Genomic DNA, 22,220 nt, shown 5'->3' on the forward strand with positions numbered 1-22,220 from the left:
CTTGTATTCTATGTTTAACTAACTATTAATATTGAGCAATTACAACATATTTTTATACAGATAAATGAATAATGAAAACAACGAATATATTTTTAAACATTTTTAATATTTGTACGAATATTTGTATTTAAAATTCAGCATTATTCATTTTAATTATGTTTTTAATATTTAACCTCTTCATCATGAAATGAGTATTATTACGGTATAAGATTTATCTTACTAGCGTGGTAAAATAGATTTCTAGTTATTTGATAATATTTTTTCGTGGATTTTAAAATTGGAAAATTAAAAACGCGTCACATTTACAATTACAGATGTACTGCTACTATAACGTATTGTTAATTACTCTCAACTTAATAGTTCCGTTTTCACTTCTATCGGCAGTCCCACGACTGCTACTGTTTTTTTAAATACATTTCTTAACTGAACTCAAAATTCAAGTACCGTAATTCGTAAAAAATCTCTAAATCATTTAACTGAAGAATATTAGCTAAGATTTACAAATTAATTCCATAATTATTCTGAATTAATTTCAAATCTTAGCATGGTTATATGCAAGGCACGTAAACAAGATATGCTCCAGTCTCACTATGACCTAAAGTACGCCTCGTACGTAATGGAGTGAAGTATTGACTAATAGTAAATAGGTTTCTATTTACATTAGCATGACCAAATCTTAATCTTAATGTAGATTATTTTACATCTTTTCACTTCAAAATTGTTGAACCATGTATATTTTTGGCATCGATTCAACAACCTTTTTATACCGTCGGGCTTTATTTACTCCTTTAAACAGCTCGTTAAATTTTGAGAAGTATAATTGTTTTTGTGTACCTATATGAAGAAGTATAAATGATTTGAAATCGTCAATGGATATATGTCATCGTTCACTTTTAGTGCCATCTTTGGTTACCTCTTTTGTTAATTTGCCAACTTTTCCATTACCTATAAGGCCTATATGACTGGAATCCACTGCATGGCGATATTTTCAGCGATTCTAATATTTGGATCATTACTCAAAATATAAGTTTTTTCGGTATTCCTTCAAAACACTGTGTTTTATAGCGCTTACTGCTGTATGCGAGTCTGTTAATATATATCAAAATTAGTAAAGTCTAAATTATTTATGTATTCAATACATTTTTAAATTGCTATTAGTTCGGTTGTATGACTAGACGAATACGCGTTTAATGAGTACTAACCACACATATTGAGCAGCGGAATAAAAACGGCAGAGCCCGTGCCATATTTTGTTTTTGAGCCATCTGTGAAAACGCACAGATAGTCTTTGGAGATTGTAGTAAGTTTCTGTCTTGTTATCTGCAAAATAACTGTTTCATTTTTAAGATTCTCATTAATTGTAAAATTATCGTTATCTGTACTGGAGCTAGGTTTTACATTACTGCTAATCATAAAATAGAGGTTCTTTAAAATCCCATTGATTTTTAAGTTCTTAATTAATTAGTATAGAAATTAGGGATTATCTAAGAAACGTTTTTAAATGAGTTTTAAAATAAAGGTTTCTTCTTCTTTTCCCAATCCTTCATATCTAAATATGTCGAGTTTAAGTACGGTACATCAAACTAAAATGAGCAGGATGTTTACATTGAGTAATAATCTATAAGATTAATCTTTAAGTTAACATATTTCTTCTTAGACTTAAATGCATTATTGCTGCTTCTGCATGTAAAGCTATAATGGGGGTAGATTTAAATGCTCCCAGTGTAATTATTAAAGCTTAATTTTCAATGTTGTCTATTTTGTTTAGTTCAACTTTGGCAATGTGTCCATAAAGAAAACATCCATAATCTAACCTACTTCTGATAAGACTTCTGTAAATCTGCAATACAAATTCTGCTACTAATTTATTTAAACGCTTTAGACACTGTTGCAACATTTTATGAGTCTGGGAAGTAAGCTTATTATCTATAAAGATAACCAGTATTTTCATTGTATCAACTGCAGATAATCGCTGTTCGTTTATAAAGTACTGTAGATCAGGATCAACAACTATTTTTCTGGAAATAATAATTGTACTTCTTTTCTGGGCATCGAATTTCATGTGTAACAGTTCAAAATATGTAATTAGATTGCGTACGGCTTGCTGCATATGCGTGTGTACGACACCATAATGTTTAGGTGTAGAATATAACAGGATATCATCAGCATGCTGTAGAGATTTAATATGTATCGGCAAATACGAATTTATGTATGATATGTACCGTATAAAAGGAATAACAAAGGACTAACAACACATCCTTAAAATAAACCACTGTTACTAAGTCTAGTGCAGGTAAACCTAGAATCAATCAAACTTGACCTGTTGATAAGCCGGTTATGGTTATAAACTAAACATTTAGGTGAAATACCTAGGTTATACATTTTATTTGTAAGTGCTGGTATAAAAACATGATCTAACATTAACTCTATATTTTATTCACCAGTGAACGTAAATATTCCTTTTCCTGCTCTGTACACTGACTGCTAATGTCAGGACTTACTTTTTGTTGGTTTGTATAACCCGTATGAGTTTTTTAATTGGGTACTGTATTATTTCTGCTACCACTAATATTATTAGGGTGTAGGATATTGGACTTATAGCATATTTTTGACGGATATATTCTTGGTATATTTTAGAGGTGCTGCTGTGTGAACCTAAACAATAAATACATTTTAAAGGTGTCTGACATTCATCTGAATGAAAACTCTCTCCACATTTTCTACAAAGCCTATTATTATTAAAGGGTGTACTGGCTACATGCCTATACGCAAAACACCGAAAACGTTGCTTAACATGTATAACGTAGGCATCTACCTTCATTCGAACATAATTGTATTATATTTACTTGGGTAGTTTGTCCGAGTCAAAAGTAACCTTTACAAAAGATGTAGGTACTAATTCGCCATTTATTTTTATCTTTTTATCCTATGATCTTGAATAATATTAACCTCACTTTCTGTACTTGTAATAATTTCATCCTCAGATATTTCTCGCTCTACATATATGACCACTACAGAATATATTCTAACTGAGGGTAGAAAAACGTTCTATTGTAACAAGTATTGTGAATCTTCTAAAATATTGGCCACCTTATGGTTTTTACATATTCCTGAAAGATTGTTTCCTGAACGCTCTCTATGTGTTCAATATCTTCATAGTGGTTGTTGATTATTTTACGTATTTAATATGGTTTAATTTACATTTTTCTTTGACTTGAATGGTAATTTAAAAGGGTCCTTGACTATCAAATTTGTAATAATCTCTTGATAAATGCTTTTAATAAGGTTTTGTAATTATTCTAATTACTAAAAGGGCTGCTAACATCTATATGTCTTTTCCGTTTATTTTCGTTGTTTTCTAAATTAGAACTATCCATGTAATCATGATCAGGTGCAATAATGGTGTGGACAGCTCTCTGGACCTCCGTATTCTCCGTCTCGGCAGAGCTCAAGGACGGACACTACGATATGTTGGGTCAGGCCCAGTATACAGAAGAAAATGAAATCTGAAGTACGCTAGTAATGTACAGTAATACAAATCATAAGGGAACTACAGCAAAGAGCACTAGTTACATCACCAAAGATCGACTGGAAAAACGACTGGCCACTGTAACCTAGCCTCTCATTGAACGTCCAACTGAACCCAAGATTAAAATCCAACTAAGACTCAAAATTTATCTCTCATTAACGGTTTGACTGTGAAATTAAAAGTTAAAGTAGAGAATAACAACAATAAACATAAATATAAACAATAAACAAAAAATATAATCATTAAAAATGAAACTAAATTATCAATATTAATTCAATTGCCACGTAAAGTTAACATCAAACTGATAAACCGTAATATCAACAGTACGAACAAATTATTTTAATTAACTTCATACACAAAGTATGAAATAAAAACAAGGAGATCATGCATTTACTGTAAACGGAATAGTGATTTATTTATTTTACTGCACTGTAAACACCATTTTACAATAATTGTCAAAACAGCAAGTAATAGAGGAACGCATTTGATTACAAATAGTACAAACCAAGAGTATATGTAAACAGTATAATTTATTAACTATACATATGCGAAATTAAAAATAACATAAATAATTTTGAAACATACCATATTATACCAAAGAATTAAATATAAATAGCAATTATAAAACCAGGAAGTAAGACAAAAACATTATGGCAGAGAAAGGCAACTGAAACATGTTGGTGTGTCAAATTATGTGTGTGTTTTATTCAATGTACCTTTTATTTATTCATCTATGGCCTGGAATAGTTTTCATTGTGGTAAAGACCAATAATAAAAATAGACTGCCAATCCATACGGACCATAAGGCTTCGAACCCCTGTCATGAAAAGATTTAATTGGAATATTTAGAAATTATAGGAAAGCAGTATCAATGGGTACGCGAGTCAAGGGGCTTTTTGGGGGAATAGCGTCATTTAGAACTACACCCTCAAGTGCGTCTGAAGTAATTTGATGTTACGTGTTTTAGGAAAGACCTTGGCATATTCAAGGGCTGGAAGTGCACGTCCGAGCGGAGAGAATAGCCCTGATGCACACAAGGGTCATGTCATATCATGACCGTGATTACTCTCCCAGTGGTTTAGTTCCAGTAATATGCTTTTAATTGCATGAATAACACTCCCTAGAAAGTGTACAACCTTGGAAGTCGCTTTGGCAGGGCCAGCGTTATCACCTCTTGGGCATAACCAGGTTTTGGTATAGCGACCCCAGCTGTAAAAACGCACAACTCTGTCATTTCTTCCCTTAGTATTACACCACTCGAGATTATAGTTCGAGTTATTGTAAGAGGCCACGCATTGCTAAATTCCACTATAATCCCTTCAAGCCTTGATAGATTATAAAAACGTAGTTAGTGTGTGCATCAGTGCAGTATTAGTTATAATGCAAATATTTATATCTGTAACGCGCATGGCAGAGAAATAAAGAATACAAGTTTTATACACCTTATTTTTTAAGATATCTAAAGGATATATTCAAGTATAAACTATGTATTTATTAGGCAATTTATGTTATTCAAAATTACTTGCAATAGTTTGATAAGAAAATCTAAAAATTTAAATGTAGTTTTAAATTCTCAGTTTAAAAATAACAAACAGCGTGTAACCTTTAATATAAAAGTGGAAAGTTGGATGATAAAATGAGTAACATCCATAGAATGATTTAATATTGCAGTTAAATATTAATGTATATAATATTAAATATCTATCATCACCTTCTTCACCAAAAACACCAGTGTAATATTTCATGTTTACCTGAAATGCAACAATGATATAATATGTATTCATCAATCTAAAGGGTTTTGAACTGTTTGCCGGTGTAGTTGAGGAAGTCAAGGCTGTATGTTACTGGTATTTAATGATGCCATGTTTTGAATAGCAAACTTATCAATTCTACTAGAATATTTCTTGAAAAGGTTGCTCAAATGGGTTATTTCAATAGTATATAATCTCTTTGTTGATTATTAGTTTTAATGGAGATGGAATTTCATGGAATAGCTGCATAGTAAAACTCAGGTGTTCCAAATAAATTATTTATTTCGCCGAAATTGGTCACCAAACATATGTCTCCTAAAGGGGAACATTTTTGTAACTACTTCAATATGGGTCTTCGCCAGCTAAGAACAAATCTGAAACACAGTTGTTATATTTATATTGGCCTCCAGCCGCATCGGATAGTACAAATATTTCTTTAATATTTGAATACTTATCAATCACTTTATTAGCCCTAATTATAAGTGCTCGTTGCTAGTCATTGGTTTTTCCCGTTGGTAAAAGACTCGTGGATAGTCTTTTAATTTAGGTTGTTTGAACATCGTATATTTTGGTATCATAATACAGCTTATGACGGAATATATACATCATTACAATCAGTGCTGAGTATTTGTTTATATAAAATAATCGAGATTTACATAAATAAACCATTTAAAGAATTGTAAACTTCACGAAAAATCACAATTAACGAACCATACCAATGACGAACGTTTCATACAGTACGCCCCAATATTCTGGCTTCAGATGTAAACTTGGAATTGGAATATTTTTTGTGCAGTTGGATGTTGGTGCCTCTGTACATCTCTTCATCTAAGATCTAGCATATATTTTCTGCTGCTGTTGATTTGTCATTCAACCTATGGATTTTACTCTACGATATAGTTTATAGTTTTTTTTTTTTGGCAAGTACGAGTCTTAGAGGAATTCACTATTCGTAGAAAACTTATAACATTTACTGTTGAGGTTATTGCACTATGTGAAACTAGAAAAAAATTCTACATTAATTACTGTTATAATCTGACGGTTTAGTGTTTGCTTTATATTTTTATATAGTGTTTAAGTAATATGTAATTTAGACAATTTATATATTATAATATATAATTTGATGTAAGACATAAGTTCAGAGCAATCATTACAAAACGTATTTAAATGTATATATTTTAATCGCTTTAAATGTAGCTAGCATTTTATTATGAATTTAATAAATTTAGAATTTTTTGAGAAATGTGTTGTTTTTATTGTAATTTGTTCTAAAAAGAAGTCAAACTTTTGATTTGCCAGAGAAAATTAAATAATAATCAAATTTATTCAGTAAAATTGCCATGTATCCTATAGGGCAATTGATTACTTCAAATTTTGAAGTATAAATGAAAACTATGATGGTAATGCATGCAATTTGTTTTTTAGTTTGGTTAAAAATTCAAATTTTGTGGTAAATTGATAGAATATTTATATATATATATATATATATATATATATATATATATATATATATATATATAAATATTCTATCAATTTACCACAAAATTTGAATTTTTAACCAAACTAAAAAACAAATTGCATGCATTACCATCATAGTTTTCATTTATACTATCGTTTCCTAGATACCTATGTGTCTGGCATCAATTGGAACGGAGAACCGCTCATACCTCTCAGTCTCAGCCTCTCCAAACCGTTAGAATCTGACCCTCTCCTTAAAAATTCAATTTAAAGTTTCTTGAGATTGCAGAATAACATTTCTCCGTTTATTTTATCTGTAGATTTGCCATCTAAGTATTCTAAAAACTGAAAACTGTGGCGTGAGTTTACTGCTGGAATCTGCAGTCTACGATCATCTGAATAGATTCAAAAAGATCGAACACAATGTTCATTGTTGTGCAATCTTGTCTCACAACACAATTTTCATAATTTTGGAAACTTAGAAGTTACCGCGAAGGCACAACAAAGTTGCAATCAGTAGAAGATATAGGGTTTAGCTTATGTTTCACAGTAGTTCCAATTACACAAAACTTTACTATTGCTATTTTCCAGTCTGAAGGTGACGCTCCTCCTAAGGAAAAGAACCAACAAGTGTATTCAAGATTTAATAGCGTTCGTAAAATTTCTATACTTAAGTCTTCTTAGACCCATTGGACTATCCTCTGCTGTCCCCACGCGGTGACTTTGGATGGAAACCACATACCGAATATGTTAAATCAACTATATACCACTGCAGTAGTCATCTTATCGGCTTAGAATTCGCTCAGATTTTAGCATTTTATATAGATCACACAAGCTCTCACTGAGTGTATAGTGGACATATATTGTGATTTATGGCACACGTTTAAACTATATATGTATTAATCACAGTAATTTACGTGCTCACCTATATCTGAATAACGCTGAGTGTACAAAAAGTAAGTGCTCTCCAAACCAACTCTGTTGAAAAAAATTAAATCATCTTGCCTTCGTGATTTATAATATCTCCTCGTAACGAGCTTGATAATTATCTATATATTATGATTATTGGGCAAACATTTTACAACTATAGCCATGAAGTTATTCCCGTAGCGGAGCACTAGTGATTAGCTAGTTATTCATAATACAGATGTATATACTTATTAGGGTAAATACGTGTTCATAGTAGTAAAACTATACAACCAATTTGAAATTGTGATTGAGGCGGTACCGTAATTGCAATAAGGGCCTATGGATCCATAGCTCCTTTACGGTGATCATTTCTTTTAATTCTATACATGTTTGTTGGTATGCCTGTGAAAGTTCACGTTTAAATTTCAACAACTGTCATAAGAAAGTGCTGTAAAATATATATTTTTAACAAAATTTTATTTATTTACAATCTGTTCAATTTGAATTGGAAATATATAAATATTATACACATGAACAACATTAACAGTTACAATTTACTTAGATTTTAACCAATTAATTCAATAACTTAAAAGGTAGTTCCAGGATAGCAGATCGGTATAGTCTGTACACACCTTTCAAACGTTTACGTACAAGGTGGTTTGGGTGTGCACCGTTTGCCCCACTCGGATAGCCAAACAGTAGCATATTACCGCGGTCGCTTATCCTTTTTTCAAGGCTGAATTTTACTTGTTGCCTCGGTGACCACTACGAATACTAGACTAACAGTACCGTGCAAGTAACCTGTTAGTCTAGTATCCTTGCTGGTGACCATTAGGGAGAGCGGTGGTAAGTCGCGGTGCTCTGGTCAGTCAATGTTTGGGCAGGATCCAAATCCATAATAACAGAGACATTGGTTTCTTTGTGACTCTATTTCTTACATTGAACAGATTTCTTACTTTGTAGCTGTTTTCTTCGATAGCTATTTTAGGTCTTCAGTAGAAATTGAGTAATGCATGTTCTTCAGCATAACACTATATGCTCGTTCTTGCCTTATCTGGTATGTATGGAACTGGCGTTCAAGTCTGAGTCATTTGACTAATTCCCGGTAAGCGTCAGGAGAAGATGGAAAGTTTAATTGTATTGATTAAGACATTTGTACGAGTATTCAGTTTTACTTGCCATTGAATCTAGGACATTGACCATCGGGGAAACATCTTTCACTGCTAGGAAAAACATGGGGAGTGGCTAGAATCTTTTATTATAGTGTTAGTGACGATATCTTCATCCATCGAATTTTCTTTGTTACAGGATAGTAATTCATAACTATTACTGAGTTGAAAAGGGTCATCATTTCTTTATCTGGTAACTTTACTTAAACAGTGGCGCATGAGTTCATGGTCTGCTGAAGAAGTAATATTTCTTCTAGTGTTTCTTGATTAAATGTTTGCCAGAACAGAATATATTAAACCACAGAATTTTCACAATTGAAACTAAAGTAACGCACTGACTTTACATAATTAATTCTGAAGGAAACAGTATTTTCCCGGACATTTTCCATAGTTCAGTGAAACAAGAAATCAGTAACATTGATACGTTTCATTGATTAATTCATCACGCTTTAACAAATTAAAACCCAAATATATATATAACATAATTAAAATCAAACGAGTAATTAAATGATTTTCTCAGATAAAAATGAACGTGTAGACTATGTCTTGCAACTCTCGCAACAACACTTTGGAAAAAATAAGCCCTCTTTACATAGATCAAGGTTAATGACGCCAATTCCTTTTGTAATTTTTAAGTTTTAGAGTGACCAAAATAATGACCAAACAATAATAATATTTGGTTTATTTCATGATTTAACATTACACTAAATAATAAATTTACTATTCCAAGCACTTATTAAAACAAGGGTAAATTATTATTTCAACTAATAACAAACTACTTGTATTTTGGATATCGCTGGATGACAGTAAAAGGCTTGTACAGACTTATAAAATTTTGAACAGCTTTCTATGTATCAAGTCATACTCAGTATTACAGATACCCATTTTTTGGAACTTGGTAGATTATACTTGTTCCTACTTACAATAGGACACATTGAAAAAGTTGCATACACATTAAGACAAAAAAATTACAAATATTCTTTAAAAAGCGTTAAAGATTTTGTTTGTATGAAATTTAAATTAAAACATTTCAACAAATTTTACCTCCCAAATAAATATTATGTCATATTCTCCCTTTTCTTCAACACAATAAATACACAATTATTTCATTATGTTTCAACTGATATGAATTTTAGTTATACTATATTGCATAGAATATATATATAACAATAATATTTAAACAAATTTTAAATTATAAATATGAAATGTAAAGTATGTATAAATGTATATAGCATTTGAAATTTCCTATACTAATTATTTGTGCAATAAAAGTAAGTATAACATTGTGACTACTGGTATCAGTTAAATTTTATATCCGTGTGTCTTGTAGTATAAATAGCAAGTCCAAAAATGGAAGAAAAGCAATTAAATTGCTTCTGTATTCATGGATATCATTAAGTGATATGTATATAAATATAGCAATTTTAAAGGGTAACACTCAACTTTTGTTTAGGTCAACACGGAGTGTTACTTGCTATTTAAATAATCAATGAAATATTGTATTAATGTTTGTTTATAAATTAATAATTTTATAATTAAGACAAATTTAATGTATCCTTTAAGCGGAAGGGTCCGCCGTCATGCAGTTCATAAACACCTAAACTCCAATTAGAATTGACCAAACGTGTTGAAATGCAGTGTGTTTTAGTGTTATTTTTGGATTGTGATGTCAGCTTTAATTCCGCTTCATTCGGCAGCGTTCTTCCTTTCACCACCCCCCCCACACCTTTCCCGTTGGTTTTAGTCTCGCCAACTGCCGAATGTTAACCGACCGCTCCCGAAGTCCTGACCCGAAGCAGTTCTTGTCTGTGGTTGTCTGCGGCAGTGAAGTGTCATCTCGTTTGTTGTTAGTTATTGATCATTCTGTAATAGGTTGAATTTTAATGAAGATTTGACTACTGGTAGGTTAGTATTATTGATTTGTAAATAAAATAGAGTTTACATTTTTGGTAAAGCATCTACATGTATGCTAGGAATAACCAATTAGCTAAAACTGCCACACCCCGCATTGCAGCAGAAGCCATTTTGACAGAAATATTTTCATTTTGATGATTAAATTAAGCCTAGGCCTAATTGGTTACATTAAATGTGAAATATTTGTGTGCATTGTTAGAGATTTTGAAAGGGTAAACTTAAAAATATTCATTTCCCTACAAACACAGTAGGAGTTGTGCAACTCTTGTGCACTTGAGTTTGAAAATTTTGTGACCTAGAAAAAAGCATACTTAGGACAAGTTAATTCTGTGCAGTAATAATTTAGTAGTAAGTTACTATGGCTATTATAACTATTAACTTATACATTTTACTCGTATAGCAATTACACCTTTACTTGTTTTACTATATCATTTTTAAAGTATATAACTAGACAATTCTACTTTCAAAAATAATAGTATTAAAGTTAACTCCAATCACCAAACTTTAAAATTGTAAGATTGGGAATTGTATTGAAATTTTTCTAACATCAGGGGGTAAAAATCAGTAATTATCTAGGATAATTTTAACCTTGTGATTTAAAGTCACTTTTAACAATTTCTTAAAATAGTAGGCCTATAGTGTACTTTAATTTTTAGAAAAAAATGTTAGGCGGTTGCAAACCTTATATAGCACAGGAATTATTATATGCTAGTGTTTTAAGAGTTTTTTGGTACTGTTTCTGTTTATCACTACTTTGATCACAGGTTCTACCTTCGTGGGATGTAGTATAATAAGCGGCCACCAACACATTCGAATGATGATTATAGAATGATATGGAACACTAAGTATAATCTATATTTTATTTTGTTATCAATATTCATGATCATCCAAAGGACTGAAAACAAAGGGTAGGGAACAAACGATATAAGCGGATCCGGTTTTTTATATAAAAATTGGCAAATGATATTACTACTTAATCATAACCATCGATATAATCAATCGATATTGATTAATTATTTTGAACAATTAACTTAAATAATCTATATCAACAGCTGTAAACACTTTCAAAAAATACACGTAGGGTAATATTTCAATTTTACGTAAGTAATATTTGATTATTAAAAATGGCAGTCAATTTTAGAAAACTACACGACATTGATTTGAAAGATAAGACATGTTTTTTGTGGCTTCAACATGTTGGACTCATACCGAAAAACCCATTATGTGAAATTTGTGGGAAGAAACAACCGTAACTGTGAGAGGAGCAAATATGGTCGTCTTGAGTTTTCCTAATTTTGGTTATTATAATTTGTTTGATCACTGTAAATATTAAATTCATATTTTAATTTAAAACATATGATTGTTATTGAGGGCTATAGATACTTTTATATCTACTTTTATTCTACTTTGATAGTCTAGAATTTGAGATGCGAATATTAGGTATTGATGATTACATTCTTCGATATAAAAAACCGGGTCCGCTTATTGTACCCTACCCAAAACAAATTAATAACGTAATGGATATTTCAAAGATTAATATGGTTTGGTTAGTTTTCAATCTTAGAAATTATTGTATAAATCAAATACCTTTAAAAGAGCAATTCTTATACAGGGTGGAGCGCGGTAATTTGCTTTTTTGCACTGCAGGCTGTGGCGGCACTGTTGGTCGAAGAGAGGGGAGAGTGGGCGTGGCTTATAGTGGCTGACGGGAGATTTGTATTCCTCCGCGTTCCAGTTGCCATCATGCAGTGGACACGAGAGGAGAGGTCGTTTTGTGTTGAAGCGTATTTTTCAAATGCCCAATCGATCATTGCAGTGCAGCGTGCTTTTCGTTTACGATTCGCTGTTCCCCCACGCGGACGTGTTCCTGGTCGGCAATCAATTGTAAATTGGGTAACTGCATTCAGAACAGCAGGGAATGTGTCATGTGTACGAAGGGGACCTCAGAGAAGGATTAAAACACCGGAAAACATCGATAGAGTTAGAGCAGCAGTACTGCAATCTCCAAAACGCTCTGCTCGGAAGCAATCACTTGCTCTTGGCATTTCAAGACGTTCTCTCCACTGGATTCTTCATGATGAACTGAGATTTCACCCGTATAAAATGTGCATGGTCCATCAATTGTCAGCACGGGACTATTTCTCACGGCGTACTTCTTGTGAAGACATGCTTGCAACTATACCGCGTGACGCAATTGTGTTCTTTTCTGATGAGGCACATTTTCACCTCAGTGGGTGTGTCAACAAGCAAAACATGCGCTACTGGAGTGAAACAAACCCCAGAGAAGTCCACCAGAGACCTCTGCATTCGGACCGCGTCACTGTGTGGTGCGCCATATCATGAGTAGGCATCATTGGCCCTTACTTTTTAACTGTCGTGCCATAACTGTGAACTCCGAACGGTACTTGACTATGATACAGGATTTTTTTCAGCCGGCTCTTGAGGCAATGCAATTAGAGGATACATGGTTCCAACAGGATGGTGCCACTGCACACACAGCAAGGGTTACCATGAATTGTTTAAGGCAAATGTTTCCTGGACGGCTTATCTCTTTGAGGGGTGATGTGAACTGGACGGCACGCACCAGACTTAGCCCCATGCGATTTTTTCCTTTGGGGTTACCTGAAGTCGAAGGTGTATATCAACCGTCCCAACACCTTGGAAGACCTAAGGAACAATATTGAGGCTGAAATTGGCAGAATACCAGTCGACATGCTTGTTAGAGTTAATGAAAACTTCAGTAAACGTATGCAGCAGTGTGTGGATGCCGAAGGTCGACATTTGCCAGATACGTTATTTAAAACCATGTAATTTAAAAATTCCCTTACTGTTCAATATAATTAAAATACAAAATAACTTTTTCTAAGGTTCATAATTTTTTTATTTCATTTTCAAATCAGCAAATTACCGCGCTCCACCTTGTATATAAATAAAATCTGAATCCCGGAAACGGCTCCAATAATTTTCATGAAATTTAGCATGCAAGGAGTTTCAATAGCATGCTTGTCATCCCGATCAAGGAAACACAAATCTCGGATCACATAGGTCTTGGAAACAAACTTACTTCGGTCAAAAAGCGTATATTTCCAGTCCTTATCATATATTTCAGATCTAAGATATTTCCAGTACCATAGTAGAGTTTGCCTTGTTGTTCTGACGAAGAAAAAATATATACACTTATATGTAGGACCGAGATGCCTACTTCGGTTAAAAATTGCTTACTTAAGACCGTTTAAATTCACTTATATACTATGTCACAGTTTAGCTTGCCATATACAGTAGAGTCCCGGTAATCCGAGGTGAATGGGACCGAATGTACCTCGAATTGTGAAGAACTCAAATTATACGGAACACTTTGAGAAAAATTGGGTTATAATTAAAACTGAAGGCAAACAAAAGAAATATGCTTTTATTACAAATACCAGCATTAAGAAATTACTTACAGAGGTCCAAAGATACAATGTTTACTTAAAAAAACTGTCTAGAGTTTTTTGTTTCACCACACTGCAGCGTTTGCGGGCAGCCATGTCTCTCCACCGCCGAAGCAATAACGTGTCTGCCGCTGTCGCCTCTGCTTGCAGCTCTACGTAGCGCAGGGCCGCATCCAGTGCCGCGAAGCCGTCGCTGTGAGTCATTGCCGGGTCTGTCTCCTGCACACTTTCTTCTTCCTCACTCCCGTCAGCTGTCATGTATGTGACCATCTCCACTATGGTGTCGTCTGTTGTCTCAAAACTGTTCGTCCCTACTCATCCACTCTCTAATATCAGTTTGATTTGTCCCATTGCAACCAGGAAGTCTGTTTATTAAATTTATTAACGGTAGATCGTCATCTTCATCATCATTTTCAATTTTACACACTCCGATTTTCTTCCATGATTTCTGGATTGTTTCTGGTTTAATTTTGCTCCAAGCTTCAGCGATCCAATAAATTACATCCTTGATTGTGACTTTTTTCAGGAAATCTTCCGCTCGGATTTAACGGAACCTCGGACTATCGAGACTCAAACTATCGGGACTCTACTGTATACTATACCAAAATACTATATACATTCGATTATCTAGTTCTCGGAAATCTATTTTGGTCAAAATCGTGTTGACATTGTTGAGTTTGCCTTGTCCTTATGAAGAAAATAGACATAAGATACGTAAACACGAAGTAAAACACTGGAACAACAAATATATAACCTTATACTGCACTAACAACAGACGAAATAAATCATCTGATCGCTATAGAAACTCCAGCCAATCGGAGTCAGAGCAGCTGGGCACAGACCAAAAACAAAACTTACAAGTCATCTAAAGACACAAAAATCAAAAGGGGTGGGAATATTTTCTCCATGTAGCCCCGTATCCTTGTGAATTGATTCACGTAATATCACATTATTTGAGCGGCAGCAAGTACGAAAATAAAAATAAAAGCGAGCTATCCTACATATCGGATCGTGGCGTTTTTCGAAGGTGTAGGGTGGTCCGATATTTCGGTCCGTGGCGCTAAAAGGGTTAAAGTAAATACTATCCAAGTTAATATAGTAACAAATAAAAGAGTCGCTGTACACCAAAAATGTTATATATTTTTAACAATTAACCGCCAATTAAAATTCAAATATTTGTATCTTTAGTACCAAGTTAATTTTCAATTTTCAATAGAAATCGTGTGGGTGCTGATGGTAAATTAAAAATATTAAACTACTATATAGCATGAATTGTATTTTACTACCTTATATTTTGTTGTTTACACATTTAAATTTATTTATAACAATTACATTTATAACAGATCTACAACTAAACATGAAATAATGTGAACCATTTAGGTCTCTAGTCCACTCCCAAGTTTGAAGGTTAGGCATTTTCAACCATTTTCTTGAATAATTGCCTTTTACTACTACCTTCACTAAAAATATCATCATAAAAGTTACTATCACCCACTTCATTTTTAATTTCATTGAGTTTGTTCTTCAAAAACTAATCGAATCAATTAATCAACAGATGAAACGTCAATTGATTTCAAGATCAGTTAATCAGCTTCAAAATTGAACAGACTGTTCATTGACGTAATAGTATAGATTGACAAATGCCAAAATAATTGATTATAGGAATATTTTTCTACTACAAAATAATTAAGAAATATAACGGGAGTACTTGTCATCGGTAATTACGCTAATGCTTACTGATGACGGGGTATATAAACAATGGATTAAAGACCTCTGAGTTATTGGTATCACTCAGAACCATAGATGAACTATGACTGAGTTATAATAGTCTGTTGACAGTTCTCTCAAGAGGTATACATTTTTACTAATGGCAATCTTTGCAAATCTTCTGAGGTAAAGTTTGGCGTGCCACGGGGATCAGTTCTGGGCCCTACTTTATTTCTAATTATGGTTAACGATCTTGAGTACAATGTGAGTTATAAATCAGTAATGTTTGCTGATGATGTCACTTTTTTACAACAGTAAATAATCAAAATGAAAGAGAGCTTAAACTAAGATGTATGATTGATGAAGCAGATGAATGGTATAAATCAAATGTTCTGTTGTTGAATTTAGAAAAAAACTCAAAATATGGTTTTTTCCTTGAGACTTCAAGCTGATTGTAATGATAATGTGGTTAATTTATTAGGGATCACTCTGGATTCAAAGTTGACCTGGTATTCTCATATAAATAATGTATGTAAAAGATTGAGCAGGGTCATATATCTCTTGTACCATTTGAGGCACTGTGTAGACAAACACTATCTTAGAATGGTTTACTTTGCCCTTTTTCAAGGTGTAATTACATATGGACTATTATTATGGGGTAACTGTAGCAGTATAAATGAAGTATTGATTATTCAAAAGAAAGCAGTCAGAATTCTCAACAACGCCCATCGTCTTGAGCACTGTAGACCCTTCTTTATTTGCAGTAAAATACTAACTGTTGTAAATCTATACATTTTATCTTGCCTACTTTTTGAAAAAAATAATGTTAATAATTATGTCCTCAATGAGCATGTTCACTCTTATGCTACTAGAAATTCTCACCAAATTCATGTACCTTTTGCTAGGTTAAGTAAAACTAAATTCTCTTATGAAATTGTTAGCATAAGGCTATTTAATAGACTGCACATTTCTGCTCATTATAGTAGCTTCAATAGTTTTAGAAATATTTTATACAATTGGCTGTTGAACAATCCTTTTTACAAAATTGACGAGTTCTTTAAAAGTGATATATCTAGTCTAGTCTTTCAAAGTTAGTCTGTAGGTAGTTTTAACTGTATATGTTAATTGCTTTTATTTGTATGTATCTGTATGACGTAGCCTATTGTACAAATATGTATTTAATGGCCAAATATATGACTTATGACCTATATTGAGTGTAACAAAAGTTAAAATTTATGTATTGTTGCAGGATAGCCGTTGTGCAAAATGGACCAGATTACACCCAAGGAGGTTAAAATCCTTGAAACTGCTGAAGATATTCAAGAACGCAGAGAACAAGTTCTAACCCGTTACAGTGATTTTAAATCTGAAGCACGAGCAAAGAGAGAAAAGCTTGAAGACTCTCGCAGATTTCAGGTTGGTTATCATTGCATAAGGTGTTAATAAATTTAAGTATTATTACAGTTCAAGTGCAAATTTCCTAAATTAGTTATATATATAATTCTTTAATGATTGAAGTGGCACCTACTTGATGCATGGTTGTCATGTAAGTGGATTACCTGATATCAGGCATGTATGTATGGGATTGTTTACGCGACTTGTGATACAGTAAATATCATCTGATTACTCTTAAAATCATACGTCAGCAAAAATGAACTAATATAATGTTACTGTTGGGTTTCATTTCAATTTGCCTCCTCTATGTTAGTTGTAACTTAATGTCCTAACCAAGTCAGACGCTGATGACTGTTGCCATATTGTAAATAGAGGTTCATTATATAAATTAATTTATAATATAACATGTTCTATAGTTTTCAGCTAATTCTTGAAAAAAAAAAATATATATATATATTTATATATTGGTGAATGGCATATTTAACAGATAACAACACTCATTTGTCTTCACGGACACTGCACAAAACTGACGTATTAACTAAAAGAAATAAAAACTAATAAGACATGATTATCATCTCTTATTAAGTTGTTCAAAAGGGTTCAATAGTTTTTGAAGATAGCTTGTCCATTCCAGTAGAAAGTAACTGGACGTACAAACATATGTTTAGATTAATTAAAAACAGGTTAAAACATAGCTGGCATTGCCATTTGTGCCAAATCAGTGTTTAAATGTGATAGGAATCGGATTCTTAGTATATGGTACGTACCTCTTTTTATACGGAAGTTGTTTTAAAATTAATTGGTAGACACTTTCGAATACCCTAAAGCAAAGGTAGGAGAACACAACATAGTATATTTGGTGAAATTTCTCAACCATCCAAGATAAAGCCAAACTTTAAATACAAAACAAATTGTAGTTTTTAACAAAGCTATTGATAGGTGTACTAAAAGTTAATCTTGCTATTAGGTTATACCGGTTTGAAATATCCTACACTTGAACTATTAATAAAAATTGATTATGTACTGTAAAGTGAGAACTGTGACATAATTTTTAGAAAGAGGTACTTCTTTAGTGACCTTGGATAAAAATTTGGATTTAGTAAAATTTTGTACAAGGTAACAGTAAAAAAATCTGTGAAACTACAACTTTGACATTTTGGAACACTCTGTGTACAAGAAGTGAAATAAATTGAAAATTTTATCACTACTTAAAGCAAGCCCATTGCAACTGAACTATTTGTCCGAATCTGCAAGTGAAAGTACGAATTCTAATATATGTCTTGCTCTCTCTTACATTTTACTTCAGATATCGAGTCACCTGCGTACAAAACCAAGCGAGTTTTAACATTGTATGGTGAGTGTCAAAATTATAAATAACAGGGGGCATAAAATACATACCTGTGGTACACTATTATGTTTGTTCGCTCATGATGATGTAAATTCAGTGCCTACTATTGAGTAACGCTCTTTGTTTTCTATTGGTAAGATAAGATTGAAACCATGCCAAAGTTTTTAAAACCCCATACAATCTCAGTTTACTCAAAAGTAATGAGTAATTTATGCAGTCAAAGGCTTTAGAGAGGTCACAAAAGACACTAAAAAAGACCGCAATACTTTGCGACCCATACAAGATGTTTTCATTCAATCATTTCTAAAGCAGCCTCAATTGTGCTGTGACCAGAGCAAAAGCCGTACTGATTTTTACATAGAAATCCATTACTCTCTGGATAATAACATAATTGCTTATGTACTATTTTTTCAAATACCTTAGATATACTGGGTAAAACTGATACTGGTCCGTAATTATTAGGGTCTTGCCTAGCCCCTTTTTTGAAAACTGGTTTTACATCTGCATATTTTAATTATATAGGAAACTGACCTGAAATGAAAGATTGGTAAGTAATAAATACCAGTGGATTTGAAATAAAAATTGCTATAGCTTTGGTACCTGGGCTGGAATTTCATCCCATACAACTTATTTTGTGTTCCACAGATTCAAAATGACATTACAGACCTCTTGAGCACGTAAGGACAAATACAAATACGTAATACAAATGTGGCTTGCGTACTATTAGTACTTGTAATATTACTTAAAAGCTGAACAGTCAAATTAAGCTAGGTCATAGAACTAGTTTTCTTCATTATATTTACAAACATGGTATTGACATGGTGGGCAATATACAGTACTTAATATCAGTTTAAACATCATTATTTACTTTGAGCTTTATGCAGTCTGGCTTTTTAATAGAGTGAATAACTAACGCTGATTCAGCACCTGCCATACATCTTTGCTTTTATTTTCAGAATTATTTATATAGTTGCAAATTATACATTCTTTTGGCAGCAGCTCACACTAAAATAAAATGTGTATTCCTTCACATATTTATTCAAAATATTCCTACTTGATACAACTATACCATTTGTAACCAATTTTTTACTTTTTAAAAACCCTTAGAATTATATTTAATTTTAATAGATTTATAAGAGAAAGGATATTTAAATAAAACATGTCTTAAAACTTCTGAGGAAACTATTAAAAATTTCATACATTGTGCTCGACTCATAAAATTCATGAAAAATATCTTTATAGACTACACCATGTCAGTTATATATATATTTTTTTGAAATATTCTTTTTTGTACTGAAAAATTTTGTGCTGATTAATCACTTTCCAGTCAAATGACATTAATAAGGCTCTGTGGTCAGATTAACCAAGTTGAATATTTAACAATTTTCTTTGCATAACTCCTATTAGTACCAATGTTATCAATATAAGACATAGATTCCTTAGTGACCCTATCTGTCTTTTTTTTTAATGAGAGAATGTTGTTTAAGCCATTTAAGCCATCTGGGACACAATCAACTCGGAGAGAAACAAAATAAACAAAAGGTGAAGCAAATATGCAGTTGGAGATGGATGGCAAAATAGAGGATAACCCTGTTCTTGTGGCTGAAACACTTTAATAAAATATTTTTCGAAAAAATAGCAGCTTCCACATTGGAAAACAATCGGGAACAATTTAAAAAACACAATAATAACTCACCAAATTACCCTACCACAAAGTGATACCCGATTACTATTTTTAAAACCTACTAACACAAAGGAAGTCATTGCAACAATATCCTCACTAAAATCTAAGTTATCTTGTGGAGTAGACGAGGTTCCATCAAAGGTCGTAAAAACACTGTGCCAAACAACTAGCACCTCCCATTAGTCAGCATAATAAACAAATCATTTAGTTCAGGACAATTCCCCTCTGCTTTAAAAAACTGCTAAAATATATCCAAAAACACAAGAAAGGATCCCTCATCAAACCAGAGAATTACCGCCCTATCTCGCTAATATCAACACTCTCAAAAATAATAGAAAAGATTGCTCTGTCAAGAATGCTAGACTACATGGAAAGAAATGAACTTATTACAAAAAATCAACATGGATTTCTCAAAGGTAGATCCACCACCACAGCTGTTACCAATTTACTTGAAAAAAAATCACAGACAACCTGGAAGATGGCAAAACATGTCTCAGCTATTCTACTTGACTACAGCAAAGCCTTCGATTGCTTGGGTCATGAGAGAAAACTCTTGGCTTTAGGTATTGACGGCCTAGCAAAAGATTGGGTGGCTAGCTACCTGAAAGATCGCACACAAATTACTGAAATTCAACAAAATCTGAATGGAAAAAAAATGTGTATACAGATCAAAGCCACTGCCAGTGTGAGAAGAGGAGTGCCTCAAGGCTCAGTACTGGGCCCCTTTTTATTTATTCTTTTCACCAACGACTTTTCTGTTTTTATCAATGATGACAATGTAGAGACTATAATGTACGCAGGACGATACAACTCTTTCTATTTGCAAATGACACATCACATGAATTAGTAACTAGCATTTTATCATCTACAGATAAAGCACTCCAATACTGTCTTCAAAACGACTTAGCTATCAATCCATCCAAAACCACACATATCAATTTTAGCAGAAGGACATGAAACAAATACCAGATATTCCCAATATTTCAACAGAACAAAAAGACAAAAACTACTGGGGCTCACAATTGATGCTGACCTTTCCTGGGGAGATCATATTAATGCAATGACCAAGAAACTCTCATCTGGGATATTTGTAGTCAAAAGAATGATGTGGATGGGAGGCCCGGAATTAGCCAAAACAGCCTACTACGCGATGGTAGAAATCTCACATTAGATATGGATTAATTTCTTGGGGCTCAACATCCGAGGCCAACCTTAACAAAATCCTGATCCTCCAAAAAAAAGCTATTAGAAACACTTGCAGGCCTAGGCCCTACAGATAGCTGCAGAGAAGCGTTCAAGTCACTTAAGATCTTAACCGTCACATCACTCTACATACTTGCAGTTGTCATCTACACCAATCAGCTGGACCTTCCAAGAAATGAAGACATACATTCTTACAACACTAGGAGAGCAGCCGACTACAGTCTTCCTATTCACCACACAACAAACATTTAGCAAAAAAACCTTCATACATTGGCCGCAAAATCATCAACTCATTGCCACAAAACCTTAAGGACAAGAGAGGAAACCAGTTAAAAAATGAACTTCAGAACTGGCTAGTGGAGCGACCCTTATACTCGACCAAGGAGTTTTTTGACCCTTTTATAAGATGACAAAACATTACACAAAATTAATAAACAAATAGATACATTAAATTGTAAAGCAAGATTATCACATGTTGACGCCATTGTATTTCTTAAAGAAATTGCAAATAAAGAATTTTGTCTATTGTCTATTGTCTATTGTGTATTAATAAATCTACATAAACATGGACTTCTCTATAATCAGATGCTGGAATTTCTATGAATGTATATGCATACACACAAGGGCTTTATGATGAAGTGAATGAACTCGTAATCCGGTCTAAAATGTACTAACTATTATCTTGAAACTTTACAAGATTATTATTATTGGTTAAAAAATTA

At 32.9% G+C, this 22,220-nt stretch overlaps 1 protein-coding gene across 1 annotated transcript in view; it reads left to right on the plus strand.

The window, feature by feature from the left end:
* Positions 1–10,567: 10,567 nt before the first annotated feature.
* Positions 10,568–22,220, plus strand: part of LOC124360646 (spectrin alpha chain-like) — a 112,003-nt gene continuing 100,350 nt past the window's right edge. The window contains 2 exon segments of the mRNA XM_046814453.1: positions 10,568–10,717; positions 17,118–17,284. Coding sequence (XP_046670409.1) covers positions 17,135–17,284 — 150 coding nt within the window. The 5' untranslated portion in view covers positions 10,568–10,717; positions 17,118–17,134.

This window comes from Homalodisca vitripennis, chromosome 4, assembly GCF_021130785.1.
Source record: "Homalodisca vitripennis isolate AUS2020 chromosome 4, UT_GWSS_2.1, whole genome shotgun sequence".
NCBI classification, from domain to species: domain Eukaryota; kingdom Metazoa; phylum Arthropoda; class Insecta; order Hemiptera; family Cicadellidae; genus Homalodisca; species Homalodisca vitripennis.